The 18,755-nt window shown below is 52.3% G+C and overlaps 1 protein-coding gene across 2 annotated transcripts; it reads left to right on the top strand.

Moving 5' to 3' along the window:
• Positions 1–9,068: 9,068 nt before the first annotated feature.
• MICAL1 (microtubule associated monooxygenase, calponin and LIM domain containing 1) lies at positions 9,069–18,683 on the top strand (the record flags this gene model as incomplete). Of its 2 annotated transcripts, XM_079716861.1 has the most annotated exons (24): positions 9,069–9,326; positions 9,420–9,627; positions 9,906–10,010; positions 10,229–10,333; positions 10,445–10,600; positions 11,321–11,421; positions 12,161–12,418; positions 12,669–12,784; positions 12,987–13,113; positions 13,310–13,391; positions 13,981–14,128; positions 14,532–14,722; positions 14,963–15,051; positions 15,178–15,219; positions 15,446–15,529; positions 15,645–15,801; positions 16,114–16,190; positions 16,475–16,745; positions 16,862–16,956; positions 17,224–17,337; positions 17,462–17,555; positions 17,736–17,835; positions 17,950–18,023; positions 18,407–18,683. In XM_079716861.1, the coding sequence occupies 24 exons, from the start codon at positions 9,069–9,071 to the stop codon at positions 18,553–18,555; spliced, it is 3,201 nt and encodes a 1,066-aa protein (XP_079572987.1). In that variant the 3' UTR covers positions 18,556–18,683. The 2 variants fall into 2 exon arrangements, with proteins under 2 accessions (XP_079572987.1, XP_079572988.1); XM_079716862.1 differs by lacking the exon at positions 12,161–12,418.
• Positions 18,684–18,755: the final 72 nt, after the last annotated feature.

Genomic DNA, 18,755 nt, shown 5'->3' with positions numbered 1-18,755 from the left:
AGATGAAAGCAGTTTTCTAACATATCTAGCAAAGTATATTTTATTGTATATAATACAGAAATTCATAAATGATTTATCTTATATGTGTCAACCAAGGTATGTTAAGTTAGGCCTGACTAGAGAGATAATTTTTACAAGTACACTTATGCCCTAAATATTATTTCAGGTTCTTGACTTTAGTCATTTAAACTATTTACCTTAACCTTATTGTTAAAGTGCAGTGTTTTTACCAGCTTTTCAAAGCCTACTGGCCCACATTTTCTCCAGGAGATATATAGTATTAAAGCAGATAAATGCTTAACTACTCACTCTGGGTAGCCGGATAATTATTCAGGAAGTATGGTCATATGACTATTTACAAGTCAAGTTTAACTAGCGTTATGACAGTCTGCCTCTGCGCTTAGATAAATGTAATGTGAGCCACATGTGTAATTTAAAATTTTCTAGTAGCCACGTTAAAAACATAAAAAGAAAGCAATGAGATTAATTTTAATAAAATCGCTTATTTAATCCAACATGTGCCAAATATTTCAGCATGTAAATATTCAATATTAAAATATAATATTTGACATTCATTTTTTCATACTACGTCTTCAAAATCTGGTGTGTATTTTACATTTACTGCACACTCAGTTTGGATGCTAATGTTCATGGGACACACTTGATCTGTTTTTAGGATTTATACAATTTACAGTTGAAAACCTAGATTCACATATTCAAGTAGTTTCAGACATAATTTTTTCCCCAATAACTGAAACAAGTATCAGTTTTTAAATTTATATTAGAATTAATTAAAAATAAAACCTAGTTCCTCAGTCACACTAGCCACATTGTGAGTACTTGGTAGCCACAGGTGGCTAGTGGCTCCTGTGGCACAGGCCTACCCATCTCTAGCGTGAGAGCCAGTCTCAGCCATAAAAATCTCTTCTGGAAGAGTTCTGGGTTATCTGACCAAGCCGTCAAAGGGAAGTGAGAAAAGGATAGCTTTATAAATCAAGCCTCTCTTCTGTGTTCCAAATACACATTCTGTCCCTTTGAAGGAAATCCTCAATTTTACGGTTTCATTGTTTTTTTTGTTTGTTTTGGCCACGCTGAGCTGCATGCGGGATCTTAGTTCCCCGACGAGGGATCAAACCTGTGCCCCCTGCATTGGGAGTATGGAGTCTTAACCGCCAGGGTGGCATCCTCAATTTTAAAGTTCAGTGACTGCACCCAAAGGAAACATGTACGTAAAAATGTTTCTATCGTGTCTGAGAAATTGCTGGCTAATTGTTTTACAACCTATTTTGTACTAAGCTTGCACAATTTAAATACTTGCTTTAACAAGTGCAGAAATACAAATTGTACTTTATGGGGATTAGTAGAATATTATGCTTTCAGACTGCTGAAACGACCTTGTCACTTTTGCAGGTGAATCTCTGGTTTTCTGTCAGTAGAGGGCTAGCCTTGGGAAGACTTGAGCCCTTGCCGTCAAAATGAGCTGTTGTTCTTGTGCTTGGCCCTGTGTTTCTTGAAACTCCTCTTTCTACCTCTCCTCTGTATTTTTCTGCATTTGGTTCTTGTGTTGTACATGTGAGCAACCGGTTAAATGATGCTGAGGAATATGAGAGTCTCATTATAGATGCTTACACCTAGGTTTTCATAAATTGGAATAATAACAATATCTGGCACATATTGAGTCTTTACTATAGGCCAGGAGGAAAGCCAGGTGTGTTAGGTCTGTATCTTAGGGCTTCTGAAACCTTTTCCATATCATGGTGCACAAAAAAGACTTATACAGTACCCTTCAGTTAGAGGACTCCAAGCACCTCTGGCCATGACTGGCATATTAGTTTGCTAGGTAGGGCTGCTATAATAAATACGACAGACTGGGTGGCCTAAACGACAGAGATTTATTTTCTCACAATTCCGGAGGCTGAAAGTCAGATCAAGATGTTGGCAGGATTGGTTTCTTCTGAGGCCTCCCATCCATCTTTTCCTCCCTGTGTCTTCACATGGGCTTCCTCTGTGTTTGTCCTAATTTCCTTATAAGGACACCACTCATACTGGATTAGGGCTCACCCCGGTGACCGCATTTTAACTTAGTTACCTCTTTAAAGGCACTACCTCCAAACAGTCATATTCTGAGGTACTGGGGGTTAGGATATCAACATGAATTTGGTAGGGGGGGACACAATTCAGCCAGTAACAACGGCAGCTGGAGTGAGGCGGGAAGCAGTGTCTGGGACACACCTGTAACCCATTTGCAGCACAATCTTATTTTACTTAATTCTCATGACATTCCTATGAGGTAATATTATGCCTATTTTATGGATGAGAACACTGAGGCCCCAACAGATGAAGTCCATTGCCTGAGGTCACACAGTAAGTGGCAGAGCCAGAACTGGGGCACAGGGTTGGCTGCTTCCACCAGATGGGATTAATACCATCAGCCTTTTGAAACTTTAAGCTGGATTTCTCTTTACATATGATCTGCTTTATGTAATAGAACCTTTTTGACTAAAATTGAGGGTCTGTGTCTGAAATTTTAGCATACAATCATAAACTTTTTACATAGAACAATAATAGTAAAAGTTACAATCTTTCTACAGAAATGCAGTAACTACCATATTAATAATACTCAGGTCAGTATTTTACTACTATTCATTTAAAGCTTAATTGAAATTTACCAATTGGCTGAAAGTTACTACTAAAGCAAAAATGCTTTAACTAACCTGAACTTCTGTTTGAACTTTTTTTAAACTTATGATTGAGGATATTTTATATTTTGGGCAGATTTACTTTATTTTTGTTACCCTTACAAGTACTCAGGTAAAATTTCATCCTCAGTTTCCAAAGTAAAATAAGCCTAAACTCTCAAGAATTGAAAGAAAATGCTTTGTCTTGTTTTTGTAAAGAGCAGGTTTGGAGGAATTACCTCTAAAAAAAAAAAAATCCCCCTTGCCTTTTGTAAACAGCAGGTATAAAGGAATGACCTCTAAAAGAAGCCGGAATGTCACTGCAATAGTTTATCTTGCTTTCAAATTCTTTACACATAATTAAGCAACAAACACTTAAGTTGACAGGACTCTATGTACATATCACCATTCTCACTGGAAATGTACCAGAGTAGGAAAGCTTTTAGGTAACAAGTTTAGGTAACATTAGCAAGAGATGTTAGCTTTTTTCTTTTTTAATGTAAGTGAAAAATACTACTGTATCCTTTTCTACTACTATGTAGAAAGGGAAAAATTTGAGCAGAGCTCAGGGAACTTCCCCGGTCTTAGAGCATAGATATATTATTTATTTTGAATTAATATCCATAATATTAGATTTAAAATATGGATTTGAAGATTTTCCAAAATAGTTTGGCTCTTGGTTTTAGTTCATTTGTATTTTATCCTTGTTAGATGAAAAGTTAAACTGAAGCTTCCTTAGGCTAAATTAGGGTTATAAACAAGAATGTTTACATTTTAAAAATCTACCTCTCATAGATAATTCTAGTATGACTAAGTGGCTTCTGGACAGATTTTCCTATAATCTTAATGTTTGAAGTATGAAAGTACTCTCATAACAAAAATATAGGAAAGTAAACAGATCTTGAACGTATTTGTATTTTTAATCTTTGTCCCTTGTGTTATCTCGGAGTCTATGAAATCATCACACTTTGACTTCTGGGGAAGGTATTTGAATAAAAAGGGGCATATAGAGGAAAGAGAAACTGAAATTTTCAATTCGCTCACTCTTATTAGCCAAGAGAGAAGGCTGGGAGTCATTCTTGATGGGCCTCTCCTCACCCCACTCCCAGTCCATCATCAAGTTATGTCAGTTTCATCTCAAACTATATTTTGAGTCCATCCACTTCTCAATCCCAACTGCTACACCATCACCATATCCTCTTGCCTGGACTCCTGCCAAGGCCTGCCTTTCTTCCCCTCCCCCACCCCTCTCTCTGCTGGAAATGGTGATCTATCTGGGCTTACCATTGTGCCCTTAGCATCAAGCAGAGTGCCTTGCTAAGTGTGTGGATATCATGTTATTAATGCAAATACGATCGTTATCTCTGCTTATAATCCTGCAGTTTCCCACTGCACTCAGAATAAAATCCCTAACCCATCTTCCTCTTGGGTCCCTTCCCCATTCTCACTTCCAGCCACACTGTCTTCCTGGCTGTTCTCCAAACATACCCAGCAACTTCCTGCCTTAGGCTTTAAGGCAGGCAGTTTCTCAGGCTTGAAAGGTTTCTGCCCCCTACTCTCTGTCTCACTAACGTCTGCACGTCTGTCAGAATTCAGTTCAAGTGTCGCTTCCTCTAATACTCCCTGACCCTCTGATTTCAATCAAGCCACACTTTCATATCTGTCCACAGCACTCTACACTTTGGTCTCAGCTGATAATTATTTTTACATTAGGAGCTGTGTCTGCCTGGTTACACTGCAGCCATGGCTCCTGACCCAGGACCATGGCTGTGGTGTTTGAACACGCTGACCTACAGGTGTAAAGTCATATATAGGGTGGCTTAGAACCATCACCTGCAGTGCTAGGGATCTAGTTTCCGACTCCAGGCTCAGGAGATGAAAGGTTAGGAGGTGAAGTAAGGATGGCATTGCAAGAAGACAGAACATGATGTGGATTAGAGGAAAGGGATCCTGTTTTAATGGCTCAGGGTTTTGACCTAGGCCACTGCTGGAGTGATTATTTGCAAAAACATTAGAATGTGATTCTTTTATTTTTTTAAAGAAGATGGGGGTAGGAGTTTTATTAATTAATTTATTTTTGCTGTGTTGGGTCTTCGTTTCTGTGCGAGGGCTTTCTCTAGTTGTGGCAAACGGAGGCCACTCTTCCATCGTGGTGCGCGGGCCCCTCACTATCGCGGCTTCTCCTGTTGCAGAGCACAGGCTCCAGACGCGCAAGCTCAGTAGTTGTGGCTCACGGGCCTAGTTGCTCTGTGGCATGTGGGATCCTCCCAGAGCAAGGCTTGAACCCATGTCCCCTGCATTAGCAGGCAGACTCCCAACCACTGCGCCACCAGGGAAGCCCTAGAATGTGATTCTTTTAAAACTAACTTTTTGTGGAATTCCCTGGCAGTCCAGTGGTTCGGACTCGGCACTTCCACTGCCAAGGCCCCGGGTTCGATCCCTGGTCAGGGAACTAAGATCCCACAAGCTGTGCCGCATGACCAGAAAACCACAAACTGACTTTGCATGTATCAACCACTTATTTGACCCAATATGAATTAGCCAGTGTGTTTGTGCCAGTATTTTTAGTTTCATATACACATATAATGTGGATCATGACTCAAGATTCTAATTAAGAATAGAAACACTTGTAGATAAATAATAATTCTTTTAGTTTTATTAGAAGTCTTTTTTTTTTTGAAGAAAATCTAAATAGAACTTGTTTTGGGCCTTCTGGACTATACATTTCTTAGAGTCACCAACATTGAATAATAGGATTTTAGAATCAAAATGGGTTGATGAGGTTGAGTAATTAAACTGCCTCCATTTGGATTTAAGACTGAAGCATGGTGGTTGGTGACTTTTCAAGGTTATGTAAGTTTGTATGAAGCAAAGCTGGCATCTGGCCAGATCTTCTAGATTACAAAGCAATATATTCCCCATTGATCTTTGCTCCACTGTGTATCTTTAATTAACATAAAGTGAAACTCCCAAGTCAGCTGTTTTTTAAGCATTGATGAAGTCATTATTGTTCTGTGATCTTTTTTAAAGACAAATTTTACCATCTGCCATTCAGAGAGCCACATAACCCTGTTTGGCTGAGACCACAAGTCATTGAGTCAAGGGCCCCTGCTGGGCCTCAGCTAATCCACTAAATCAGAGCAGCTGCTTATTTACCATCAGCTAATGAAAGGGAAATAGAGTGATTCTAAAAGCCTGGTAACCCATTCAGACTGGACTTTAGAACCCTTCTTACACTATGTATTTAAATATGGGTGTGTCCGATATTTGGCAAATTGATTTCAAGCCAAATAACTAGTCATACTCAACTAGTCATACTCAAGAGCTAGAACGGGTCCAACTGGGAGGCTGTCCTAGTTTCCTGAGCCTGACCTGGCTGAATTCAGGCCTCTTCTGGCAGAGAGCAGGCATTTCCCCTTCCCTGCCTGCTTCTTAGCTCAAGCTGGGAGCAGTATAAGTATACAGATCTTGCTTGTTCTCAGAGGGTTTCCAGACGAAATGCAAAGTGAGAATAAAGAGAAGGGGGAGAGCCATAGGGTAACCAGTTCTTTTCTGTCCCTGGATCTTAAGGGGAGGACCCTCCCATTCATTCCTGTTTTGTTAGTGTTTATTGTGTCACTTCCTCTAAACAAGAAACAGCTTCTTACGATGCCAGCCTTTCATTTGTCACATTGGATCAACACTGGTGTAGTGGAGTCCAGATAGACCTGGGCTCCATACCAGCTCTGCCACTTGCTGTGTAACTTTGTTGCGGGTCACAGAACCTCTGTGACCCTCGGTTTCCTTTTCAGTAAAGCGGGACTCATGTGATCACTGAGATTAAGGTAATATTCATGGTAGATGCTTAACAAATGAGATTGATGTTTTATTAATATTAACTAGTTGAATGACCTTGGAAGAGTACCTTCACATTCAGCTGTTTCCTTATGGGGAATATAAGGAAGTTGATCCCAAAGGTCTCTCAAGGCCTTTTCAGCACTGACAGCTCTGTGGGTCCTTTCTCCAAGGCATTCTTGAATATTGGGGAACTAGCCTCTCACCCAAACACCCCTCTCATTTCCTCCTGTCTAGTACCCTCACGCCCAAGACCCTCTTGCCCGCTCACTCATGCCGCTGTGGAAGCTGCAGATTGCCGAGTTTCCAGGGCTCTAAATCCGTGCCAGTTGCCCTCAGCCCGGGTCTAGAGGCAGACTGGTTGCAGGGGAGGCGGACCCCGAGCTTGGATCCATCGTGGGGCCGTGGATCTCCTGGTAGGAGAGATGAGGAGGACGCAGATGCTACCTATGGATCCAACAGCTTCTGCAAACTTCTTGCCCAGTCCGGGTGCCCTCTCCGCCCAGTTCTCGGGGGGGCGGCCGCGCAGTACGTACTGCGCAAGGGCGGGTAGCCTCGCCCTCCTGGGAAGCGCTAGCTTTCAGGCGCAGGTTCTGAGATGGAGCCAGAAGCCGCGGGTGCGCAGTAGGGCTCCAGATGCCTCCGACCCGCTTCTCATCGGCCCCCACCAGGCGGGGCCCGGGTCTCCGGCCCTCAAGCGGAAAGCGGCGCCTGTGGCGCCACGCCCTCGGGCACCACCCTGCAGCCATGGGCGGGCCCCTGGCTGCCCCCAGCCGGGAAACGCCGGGTAATGAGATGCTAATGAGGCGTGAATAAAGCCTCTGCGTGCCGCGTGCCTCGGTGCGGCAGCCGACTCCCTGCGCGCAGCCCTGAAATCCCGGCTTTTGGTCTGCGCCTCCTCCACCTCCCTTCCTTCGTCCCCGTCCCCCAACCCGCCGGACTGGGACGCCCGCCTGGCAGGAAGCGGCCCCTACGGGCTCCCGAGCCCCCGGGTAAGTTGTCCAGCTGCGCCAAATGTGCGGCCCCCGCCCGCGGAGGCCCGGGGTAGGAGTAGGGATGCGGGGAAATGTGGCTCGAGGCGCTCCTGAATTCCGCCTGGCCGGTCCGGCCCGTCTCTCTGCACCTCCGCCCTGCTCAGCCCCTCTCCAAACTGTACGGTCTAGAGTGTGAGTACCCCCGACCCCCGCTGCCAGTGGTCCAGCTCCCTCTCCATCCTTCCAGACCGGTCCACCCCTCGCACATTATTTGTCCTGGGGTTTCCAGGTTGGGTCCCCCCTGTCCCCACTTCGCCGAGGTCTTCCTCCTTCCCACCCCCTAAGAGAGACCTTTGCCCTTCTTGACGTTCCGTCCGCCCCCGTCCAGGTGACCTGCGGCGTTGATTTTCATCTCCTGCTTCGGCCCGGCCGCTGGGCTCGGGCAGGGACCGGTGAGGCGACCGAGCAGCGTGAGGGGGATCAGCCCAAGGATCGCCCCCAATGAGTGCCACCCACCTTCCCGAACTCCCCCGTGGGCAGTTCTCCAGGAATCCCCGTGCCCTCTGATTCCTCCGGGTCCCAGCGTGAGAAAGCTCTCTCCAACACCCCTCAAGTTGCGTGGGGGCCCGAGCGAGGGAGAAGGGGACAAAGGGAGGCCTTGTCTCGGGAGATTCCTGGGAGAGCATGCAGGGATGGGGTGGGGCGTCGATGGGAGTGAGAGGAAGCTGGGAGGGGCGAACCCTGCTGCCCTGTCGCCCCCCCAGTCCCCCAACCGTACTGTGGCCCACTGGAGCGGTGGCAAGTCACAAGGGAAGTATTTTGACCACAGTGAGTCAGAAATAGACCCAGTTGTGTGTTACTCAGTCAGATGCAACATCCTGGGGCTGTTCCTTGCAGTATTTTGGTGGTGGGAAGTGGAACCTACGGGGTTAGAGACCGCCTCCTCCCCGTGGTGAGGTAATGAGCAGTGCTAAGGAGGAGAACTTTGCCCCTGGAATAAGATGCACCCCACACCCAGCGTCGCACTGAGTCCCTCGAGGGTGCTGGACACAGGGAGGCTTGGGGTGACATGGGGCAGTACATGTGCCTAGCAGCTGGGGTTGCCGGTGTTAGACCTGTCCCTGTCTGTACTGCACGGAAAGCTCTCTTCCTGGGCACCCTGCCCTCTTCACATCCGAGAAATTCCCCGTGCCCTGCTACCAGGGCCCCGAGAAGGCAGGGTAAGAATTCCTGTCCCCTGGGCCCCAGAGATGAAGCAGGGCTTGGAGATCCCTGAGCAAGAAGGCTGAGCTGGAGGCTCCCTGGCTTTCCGCATGCCCTCTGTGCCCAGGACTGCTGATTTTTCATTTCCAAATTTGGCAAATTTCACTTGGAGTGGAAGGGATAGCAGTTGTCTCTGGAGCAGCTGGCAGAGAGGAGTGGAGCCAGTCAGGGCTGGACCTGGAGCTCCCTGGGGTACCAGACTTTCTTCTCCTCCCCTGCCTTTTCCCTTCCTCCTTTCTCTAGCCTCTTCCCTTCTCTTCCTTCCTTCTCTCCAGCAGCCACGTGCCCCTGCCCCTCCCTGGGAGCCTCAGAGGTCTCCATGGCCTCACCCACCTCCACCAACCCAGCGCATGCCCACTTTGAGAGCGTCCTGCAGGCCCAGCTGTGCCAGGATGTGCTGAGCAGCTTCCAGGGGCTATGCAGGGCCCTGGGGCTGGAGCCTGGTGGGGGGCTGCCCCAGTACCACAAGATGAAGGCCCAGCTCAACTACTGGAGCGCCAAGTCGCTGTGGGCCAAGCTGGACAAGAGAGCAAGCCAGCCTGTCTACCAGCAGGGCCGGGCCTGCACCAGCACCAAGGTGGGTACGCGGTGCCTGGGATGGGGCTTGGAGAGTGGGGGGAGTCAGAGGAGGGGCCGGATGCCATGCCGATGCTGCCTTGTGTGTTCGCAGTGCCTGGTGGTGGGTGCCGGACCTTGTGGGCTGCGGGCTGCTGTGGAGCTGGCGATGCTTGGGGCCCGAGTGGTACTGGTGGAAAAGCGCACCAAGTTCTCTCGCCACAACGTGCTCCACCTCTGGCCCTTCACCATCCATGACCTTCGGGCACTCGGCGCCAAGAAGTTCTATGGGCGCTTCTGCACAGGCTCCCTGGACCACATCAGTGAGCACCGTGTGGTGGCCTGGAGGGGCGGGTGAGCCTGGGCCTAGAGACAGGCCAGTGGAGGGGGTCGGGGCCCGCTGCTGGGCCGGCCAAGAGGCAGGGTGGATAAGATTCACTTCAGCCAGGCGGCTTTCAGGACTCAGGGCCCTCACCTGTAAAATGGGCAGTTGGACTGAGTGATGTCTAAGACCTTCTCCGGCTCTGACCAGGTACACACTGGTGCTTGGGAAGGCTGGGGGGACCTGGGGTCCCTGTTCCTAATGTCCTCTCCCTTCCAGGCATCCGGCAACTTCAGCTGCTTTTGTTGAAAGTGGCATTACTGCTGGGGGTGGAAATTCACTGGGGTGTCACTTTCACTGGCCTTCAGCCCCCGCCGAGAAAGGGTAAGTACTTCTCTGCTCCTGAGGACCCCCAAGTATTTTTTTCCTTACCTACTTTCCATGGCTGTTGTGAAGGTGTAATTTGATAGACAGTGTGTCATTGCTTTCTAAACCATAAAGCCCTTTAAACGTTTATTTAATTATTTCACTGGATTGTCCTGGGAATACAGGGGCCCCTTCAGATTTCCACACCTTTGTGCCACTCACACCCTCTGCCCCAGGGAGTGGTTGGCGTGCCCAGCTCCAGCCCAGTCCCCCAGCCCAACTGGCCAACTATGAATTTGATGTCCTCATCTCTGCAGCTGGAGGTAAATTCGTCCCTGAAGGTGAGTGATCCCTTCCCTCAAAGAAGCCAACATCTTGAGCTCCTTGTGGGCCTTTCTAGGCTATTAACACCCGTTGTCCTCCTGCTACCACCCCCCTGTCCCCACCTCTAGGCTTCACAGTGCGGGAAATGCGCGGCAAACTGGCCATTGGCATCACGGCCAACTTTGTGAACAGGCGCACCGTGGAAGAGGCACAGGTGCCCGAGATCAGCGGCGTGGCCAGGATCTACAACCAGAGCTTCTTCCAGAGCCTGCTTAAAGCCACAGGTCAGGACCACCCTCACAGGGTTTGCCCTCCTCGTGCCTCACTGTGGCCTGCCTCCCACCTCTCCCTCAGACCTGTCCGCAGTCCAAGGAATCCCGTACTTTTCCATCTTTTTGGTCTTGGCAGCAAAGAACTTGAGGCCCCAGGGATTCAGCAGCCATAGCCCCACTCGGCCACCCAGCATGATGAGTCTTAGAAATCTCTCACAAAATGCGTGGGATTTTGCTTTGTGCTTCTTTATATATGCTTTAATATAAAAATGCTATATAACCTGCTGTATAAAAAACAAATAAAATAAAATTCAAAAATTCAAAAAATCCAAACCAAAACAAAACAAAACGCTGTATATTCAAAATGAAAGTGGTACTTCCAGAAGATGCCCTATGCTTACTTTGGCTTCACACTGCCACGCCCCCTGGAGTGTGCACATCCCGGTCGGAGAAGCCAGGCTGTCCTCTGCAAGCCTGTGGACTATGTGGTGCACATCTCCCAGCTGCCACCCAAGTTTCTCACTTTGCTCCACACCTTTTGGCCTCCTGGGCCTGGGACAGATGGTTCACTGTGCCACCAGAACTCACGGGCCCCCCTGTGTGTGTGGATAGAGGTGCCGCTGCAGGCTGAGCTGTGATCCCAGCTCTCAGAGGTCAAGCATGGCTGGGGTATTTGGAGAGGTGACACATGATGAGGAGGCACAATCCTTGTACCATGCCCTGTCCCCACAGGCATTGATCTGGAGAACATCGTGTACTACAAGGATGACACCCACTACTTTGTGATGACAGCCAAGAAGCAGTGCCTGCTACGGCTGGGGGTGCTGCGTCAGGTGGGGCCTGGGCCCAGGCAGGGAGGGGCTGGGTGGTAGGCCCTGGGAGGTAGGGGCCAGGCCTGGACACAGTCTCTCCCTGGGTGTGGAGGGAGTCCATCCTCTTTGCGATGGCACTTCCTCCACCTCGATAAGCTCTTCTCCCCTGGGACTTACGTGGCAACCTGAATCATATTCTGGGCTAAACACCTTATACCAGCCACGGAACTACACAATGTAAGCTCCATGAGGGCAGGAGTTTTGTCCGTCTCTTGTTTACTGATGATTCCCAGTGCCTAGAATGGTGCCTGCTATGTAGTAAGCACCCTGAAAGTATTTGCTGAATGCACTAGTTGAACACCTGCTATGTGATAGGTACTTTGTTGAGAGCTTTATGTTCATTTTCTCACCTAATCCACACGAGTACCTTGAGAAGTTAGGTATGTTATATCTAAATGATGGGGAAACAGGCTCTGAGAAGTTCAGTGACTTGTCCAAAGCAGGTGTATGGTAACAGTAATGATACTGGGCCTTGGAGGCAGGGTGGGACCTGGGACCCCCAGCGAGCGGCAGGCTGAGAGTTGAGGACGGGGCTCGAGTATGGGAGGCTGGACGTTCAAATTCTCCTCCCAGCTCAGCCTTCAACTGCTGTGTAGTCTGGGGAAGCCCATTCCTGGGGCCTCAAGATGTGTACCTTCTACACCTAAGGGGATGTGATGGCCCAACTGACCCTGCTGGTTCTGATCTGTTGGCCACATAGGACTGGCCGGAGACCGACCGGCTGCTGAGCAGCGCCAATGTGGCGCCCAAGGCTTTGCAGCGCTTTGCTCGGGCAGCTGCCGACTTCGCCACCCACGGCAAGCTTGGGAAGCTGGAGTTTGCCCAGGATGCCCACGGGCGGCCCGACGTCTCTGCCTTTGACTTCACAAGCATGATGCGGGCAGAGAGCTCTGCTCGGGTGCAGGAGAAGCATGGCGCCCGCCTGCTGCTGGGGCTGGTTGGGGACTGCCTGGTGGAGGTGAGGGGTCAGTGTTCCCTGATTGGGGAGGGTCTCTCTGGACCCGTTGTGAGGAGGCACAGGGGTTCCCTGGCTGGGGGAGGAAGCAGCCTCGTGGGAAGGAGGGGGTATAAAAAGGTCTGCTTCTTTTAAGGAGGAGCAGAGGGTGGCTAGGTGTGTCAGGGCCCCCTCTGCTATGGCCCTGGGGTCATCTGGGCGTGGACACCCTTGTTGGACTCTCCCTGAGCTGTTTCCTGTCCTGCCCCTGCAGCCCTTCTGGCCCCTGGGCACTGGAGTGGCCCGGGGCTTCTTGGCAGCCTTTGACGCCGCCTGGATGGTGAAGCGCTGGGCAGAGGGCGCTGGGCCCCTAGAGGTGTTGGCAGAGAGGTGAGGCCTGAGTTGGGGAGTTGGGGGGCGGGGTGGGGGCAGGGCTGGGTATAGGACAAGAGTCAGGAGTAGGGTCGGGGGTGCTGGCTGAGTAGATGGGGGCATAGGGAAAAGAGAACGAAGGAAAGGCCTGGCACTTCTGGAGGGGTGGGTGCTGATGGTGCCCTCCCACTTGCGCCCAACCCCGCCCTCATCTCCCCAGAGAGAGCTTGTACCAGCTCCTGTCACAGACATCCCCAGAAAACATGCACCGCAATGTGGCCCAGTATGGGCTGGACCCAGCCTCCCGCTATCCCAACCTGAACCTCCGGGCCGTGACCCCCAGTCAGGTCAGAACCCCTGGCACCGCCCGCCAAGACTTCCCAGGTCAGCTCCCGCACCGCAGGTCAGGCCTTCCCTCCTGTGGTCTGCCCAGTCCCTGCCCTGTGGGTGAGTCCCACCCAGGCAGCCCCTCCCCCGTGGACTGGGGGGACGGGGGTGTGTGTGTGGTCCGCCTGCCTGGAGACCTGAAAGGGGCTGCCTTAGGTACGAGACCTGTATGACGTGGAGGCTAAGGAGCCTGTGCGGAGAACGAGTGACCAGACAGACTCAGGAAAGCCGGCCACTGGTGAGCAGGCCTTCCTCCGGGGCCATGTCCAAAATAGTTACCAAGCGGTGAGGCACAAGCACCAATGATCAGAGCAGTGGTAGATGCTGGCGGCAGGGAGCAGGGTGCTGGAGCACTGCTGGGTGGTGGGGATGTTTGGGGCCTCCTGGGGAGTGCAGGGCAGTGCGGTGCTCAGCAGCAGCCACTTGCCAACTTGTGCGGCATGTTTCAGCACGTTAGCCCCTGTGATGCAGCAGCTGGATGGCGGCCGAGCTGCACTGTTCTCGGCTGTTCTGCCCCTTCCCGCCTTGCAGACCCCAAACCTGCCTCTCCTTTTAGTCTCTGGGCCTCCCTTGCCCCTCAGCTCATAGCCTGCTGCCCTCTCTGTGGCCCGCAGTGGTTTCACTCTATTCATTCCCCTACTTTATTGCCAGAAAGATGTTTTCAAATGAGAAAACTGGGATGAAGGAGGTGCTGCTGACAGAGTGTTAGGCTGGTGCGCAGTAGGCGTGGGTCCCTGCTTCCCCCTCCCATATAGACCCCGCACCCAGCAGCTAGGCTCTCTCTGCGGGCCCCGGTGCCTTCAGTACAGCGCAGCTTCCTCTCCCAGGGTCGGTGGCCACCCAGGAGGAGCTTCTACACTGGTGCCAGGAGCAGACGGCTGGGTACCCAGGGGTCCATGTCACCGACCTGTCTTCCTCCTGGGCGGATGGGCTGGCCCTGTGTGCCCTCGTGCACCGGCTGCAGCCCGCCCTGCTGTGAGTCAGATACTGGGCTTGGGGGTCCCTGATAGCCCCTCCCTCTCCAGGCAGTATGGAATGGTGGGCGATCACTGTGTAGGAGTTAGCACACCCAGCTGCGTCCCAGGCCACCCCTTGCTAATAATCCTGCTCTAGTCACTTCGCTTCCCTAGAGATAGATTTCCCGCCTAACTCTGCCTGCCCATGAGAATCAAATGCATTCAATACGGAGAGCTTTGTGAGTGGTAGAAGCCCCCCAAGGCCAGATGCTGTTGTCATGGGGGGCGGGTATGTAGCACAGAGAATAAAAGCCCTTTATGCCCTCTCTTCCCTTTCCCGATGTCCCTCCCCTCCTGCTCTCTCCCCCTTCCATGGGGCAAGTTCTGGTCTCCCACTGGCCTTTCTCCCTGATGCCCCACAGGGAACCCTCAGAGCTGCAGGGAGTCGGGGCTCTGGAAGCGACTTCTTGGGCGCTGAAGATGGCAGAGCATGAGCTGGGCATCACGCCCGTGTTGTCCGCACAGGCAATGGTGGCAGGGAATGACCCACTGGGCCTCATTGCCTACCTCAGCCACTTCCATAGTGCCTTCAAGAGCACACCTCACAACCCAGGTGACCCGGAGGCGGGTAGGATGAGGTGGGGTGAAGAGGGGGGGAGGGGGAGAGGGAGAGGGGGAGAGAGAGAGAGAGAGAGAGAGAGAGTGCGTGCATGCGTGCGCGCCCACTCGCCTGCCCTCCCGCCCTCTAAGGGACAGCCTGGGAGAGGTATCCTTTATCCTTCTGGGCTGGCACATAGCTGTCTGTTCTGGGGGTACAGTATCGGTCCCCTATCTACCCTGATTCTCCCAGCAGGCCCAGTCAGCCAAGGCTCCCCGGGCACTGCCAGCGCTGTACTGTTCCTTGGCAAACTGCAGAGGACCCTGCAACGGACCCGGGCCCAGGTGGGGAGTTTGGGTGGGGTTGGCCTGGGCAGTGGGTTCCTTGTGGGGATCCCTGGGGTGATGAGGAGGATGTTCAGAATGGGGGAAGGGGAAAACTGGGGGCTCAGAACGTAGGACTTCTTGCAGGGAAATGGGGAGGATGCTGGTGGCAAGAAGCCTCGTGTGGAGGTAAATGCACGCAGGGGCCGGACAGTCCCTTCCCTGAGGTACTCTTTCCCATATCCTGTCCCCCCAGGCCTCGCTCGCCACCCCAGCTCCTTGTAACCACCCCCATCCAGTCTCGCTTCCTAGTCTCACTCCCTTTCCCTTCCAGTCCTTTCTATTCATCTGTACACATGGACTCCCCAGCTGATCCTGCCCCTCTACCTCTGGGCCTGAGCACTTACCTTTTTAGGTAGAGGCTGAGACCCCAAGTACTGAGGAGCCACCTGTCCCAGAGCCTGATGTACCAGTGACACCCCCATCCCAATACCAGGAGGTGAGAACAGGGGCCCTGTCTGCAGGCAGAGGCCTTGGAAGGGCAGGGAGGGGAAGGGAAAAACTTGGCAGCTGCCTTGGACTCCCGCTGACCTGCGGCCTGGGGGTTGGTGCAGGCCAGTGCCGAGGATCTGTGTGCACTGTGTGGGGAACACCTCTATATCCTGGAACGCCTCTGTGCCAATGGCCGTTTCTTCCACCGGAGCTGCTTCCGTTGCCATATCTGTGAGGCCACATTATGGCCAAGTGGCTACGGGCAGCACCCAGGAGATGGTGAGTGGGCCTGGGAGGCATTCAGAGGGACTCTGGGTCTGGCCCTGCTTGGGGGGGCCAGGAGCTTGAAGGTGGAGGGGAACCGGGGTGCTGGGCATGAGGTAGAAACAGGCTGAAGATGACACTTTCTTCTCCTGAGCTCCGTCTCCTCTGTCCCCTCCAAAGCCCCAAATGTGGGGTTCTGAGAAGCCAGGAGGCTGGTAGAAACTTATCAGCCAGTGCAGAGGCCTGTCACCCCCACCTTCCCTGATAAACTGACTGGTCACCGGGCTGCCTACATCTGATGGCTCCTCCCCTCTCCCGCCTTCCCAGGATATTTTTACTGCCTCCAGCACCTGCCCCAGCCAGGCCACAAAGAGGATAGCAGCGACAGGGGCCCCGAGAGTCAGGTAAAAGCTGTGGAAGTGGGGGCTGGGAAAGAGGAAAGGGCTCTCTAAGCCCGAGACCTTGCCTGGGGGTAACTGAATGTTTTCCACTAGCGTGTAAACTGCATGTTGGCAGGGATCTCTGTCCTGTCTTACTTGTTGATGAATCCCAAGTATCTAGAACACTGCCTGACACTGTTCAGTAGATGGCATAAGTGAATGAACGCCAGGGCCCACATCTGTCTCAAGGGGCTGCCTCAACCCACACCGGGCAGGTCACTGACCAGAGCATATGGTGGCTCTTCTAGGACCTTCCCACACACAGTGAGAGTAACATGCCATCACGCCCCTCGATTCCCGTGGTCCCCCAGGAGGGGACCAGTCCTGTCCCAAGCCAGCCCCCCCGTCGGCTGATCCGCCTCTCCAGCCCAGAACGCCAGCGGTTATCCTCCCTTCATCTCACCCCTGACCCGGAAATGGAGCCTCCACCCAAGCCCCCCCGAAGCTGCTCCGTCTTGGCCCACCAGGCCCTAGAGGGAAGCTTTGTGCGCTGGGGAATGCCAGTCCAGAGCCCTCAAGGTAGCTGCTGGCCCAGGGTGGGGATGGGAGGGTGGTATTCGGATTCTTGGACAGGGATGTGGGGAATGGGGAGGGAGGTCCTGCAGATCTCAGCCCATGTCCACTTCTCTGCACAGTTCTTGTGGCCATGGAGAAGGAGGAAGAAGCGAGTCCCTGCTCCAGTGACGACGAAGCAGAGGAAGACGTGCCGTTGGACTCACACATGGAACATGTGAGTGGGAGGAACCTGGCCACCTATTCTGCCCAAGCCAGCACACATCCACTAAACATACCCCGGCCCCTGCCCGGGAGAAACCCACAGGGCCCAGCCTCTTCTGAGCCCAGATGTCTCTTGAATTTCTTCTCACCCAGTCTGACTCTTTCATGTCTCTAGGCCTCCACCTTTTCTATCAGAACTTATCCCGCTTCCAGCCCAGGGTCTTTCTGGTCCCTTTCAAATGGAGCTTTCCCAACCCCTATCCACCTGACCCTGTCATAGGTTCTGCAGAACTTGGCTAAGAACTCAGGCACGATGAACAGTTACCCAACGTGGCGTCGGACTCTGCTGCGCCGTGCTAAGGAAGAGGAGATGAAGCGGTTCTGCAAGGCTCAGGTGCAGCCTAGGGGTTCCCGGAGGTTCTAATGGGATAAGAGTTCTGAGACTGGGTATCAGAGCTCCTCTGGGACTCTGTTCTTGAGCAATCCGCAGACTTCTGGGCCTTCTTTCTTGTACTCAGGCCATCCAACGGCGACAAAATGAGATCGAGGCCGCCCTGAGGGAGCTGGAGGCCAAGGGCACGGAGCTGGAGCTGGCTTTGAGGAGCCGGAGCAGTGAGTGAAGACGGGGAGGATAAGCGAGCCTAGGACACCTCTGCCTCCTGGCCCTGTGTTCCACCCCCAGCACCCCCAGACTACCCAGGCTGTGGCCCACAGCAGGTTCTGCTCCTCATGCCGTGATTCCTGTGACCCTGCTCAGAGGCCTGACTGGCCCCTCTTCTTCCTTCTTGTCAGATTCCCCTGAACAGCAAAAGGCACTATGGCTAGAACAGTTGCTACAGCTTGTTCAGAAGAAAAACAGCCTGGTGGCCGAGGAGGCTGAGCTCATGATCACGTAAGGGGTGTTGGAGTTGGGATGGAGGGGGCAATGGCGTGTGAGCCAGGCCCCACAGCCAGGTCTTTGGTCACCCTAGACCACCTGTGCCTTTTCTATCCCTGCCCCCCACAGGGTGCAGGAGCTGAACTTGGAGGAGAAACAGTGGCAGCTGGACCAAGAACTGCGAACCTACATGAACCGGGAAGGTAGGTGGGATGTGGGGAGAGGCTGGTATTTGCACAAGCCTCGTGATCTCAGATACTGCCCAGGCAACAGTCCTCTAGTCTGAGCACCTCTGAGGCTGAACTGCCTTCTGAATTGCTTCTTGAACTGGAGGAAGCCAGAGGATGGGGCCCCAGGCCCACATTCCGCGCCTTCAGTTCAATCACAGCCGCACTTTTAAAGATTCCTTTAAAAGTGGTGTTGCTGCTAAACAATGCTAGAAAACTGTTAGTGTTGATAAACCAAATTCAGAGTGGGAAACAGCTGGGGTTGTAGAAGTCACACAGGCCGGGATTAGGTTGTGCCTCTCCTGCTGCCGCCCTCCCCGTTCTCTGTTCTCTAAGTAAATTTCACCTCCTCCCTTCAGAAACCCTGAAGACAGCTGCTGACCGGCAGGCTGAGGACCAGGTCCTGAGGAAGCTAGTGGACGTGGTGAACCAGCGAGATGCCCTCATCCGCTTCCAGGAGGAACGCAGGCTCAGCGAGCTGGCCTCGGGGCCAGGGCCCCAGGGCTAGAAGAGGATAGGCTGCCTGTCTTCTTCTCTGCAAGGAAGACTGCCTCACCCCAGGACAGGGCCACCCTGTTCATCGGGGCTGCCTGGGAGAGGCCTCGCTGTTTACAATAAAAAAGCTTCTGCTGTAAACAGGACTTTGGCTGCCTACAGGGGGGAGGTGGGGGAGTGTGCAGGGAGGGCCGCTGTGTAGGAGCCTGAAGG

The sequence above is a fragment of the Hyperoodon ampullatus genome (assembly GCF_949752795.1).
Source record: "Hyperoodon ampullatus genome assembly, chromosome: 12".
Lineage (NCBI taxonomy): Eukaryota > Metazoa > Chordata > Mammalia > Artiodactyla > Ziphiidae > Hyperoodon > Hyperoodon ampullatus.
The sequence above is the reverse complement of the archived record's forward strand: the minus strand, read 5'-3'. Positions and strand labels throughout refer to the sequence as shown.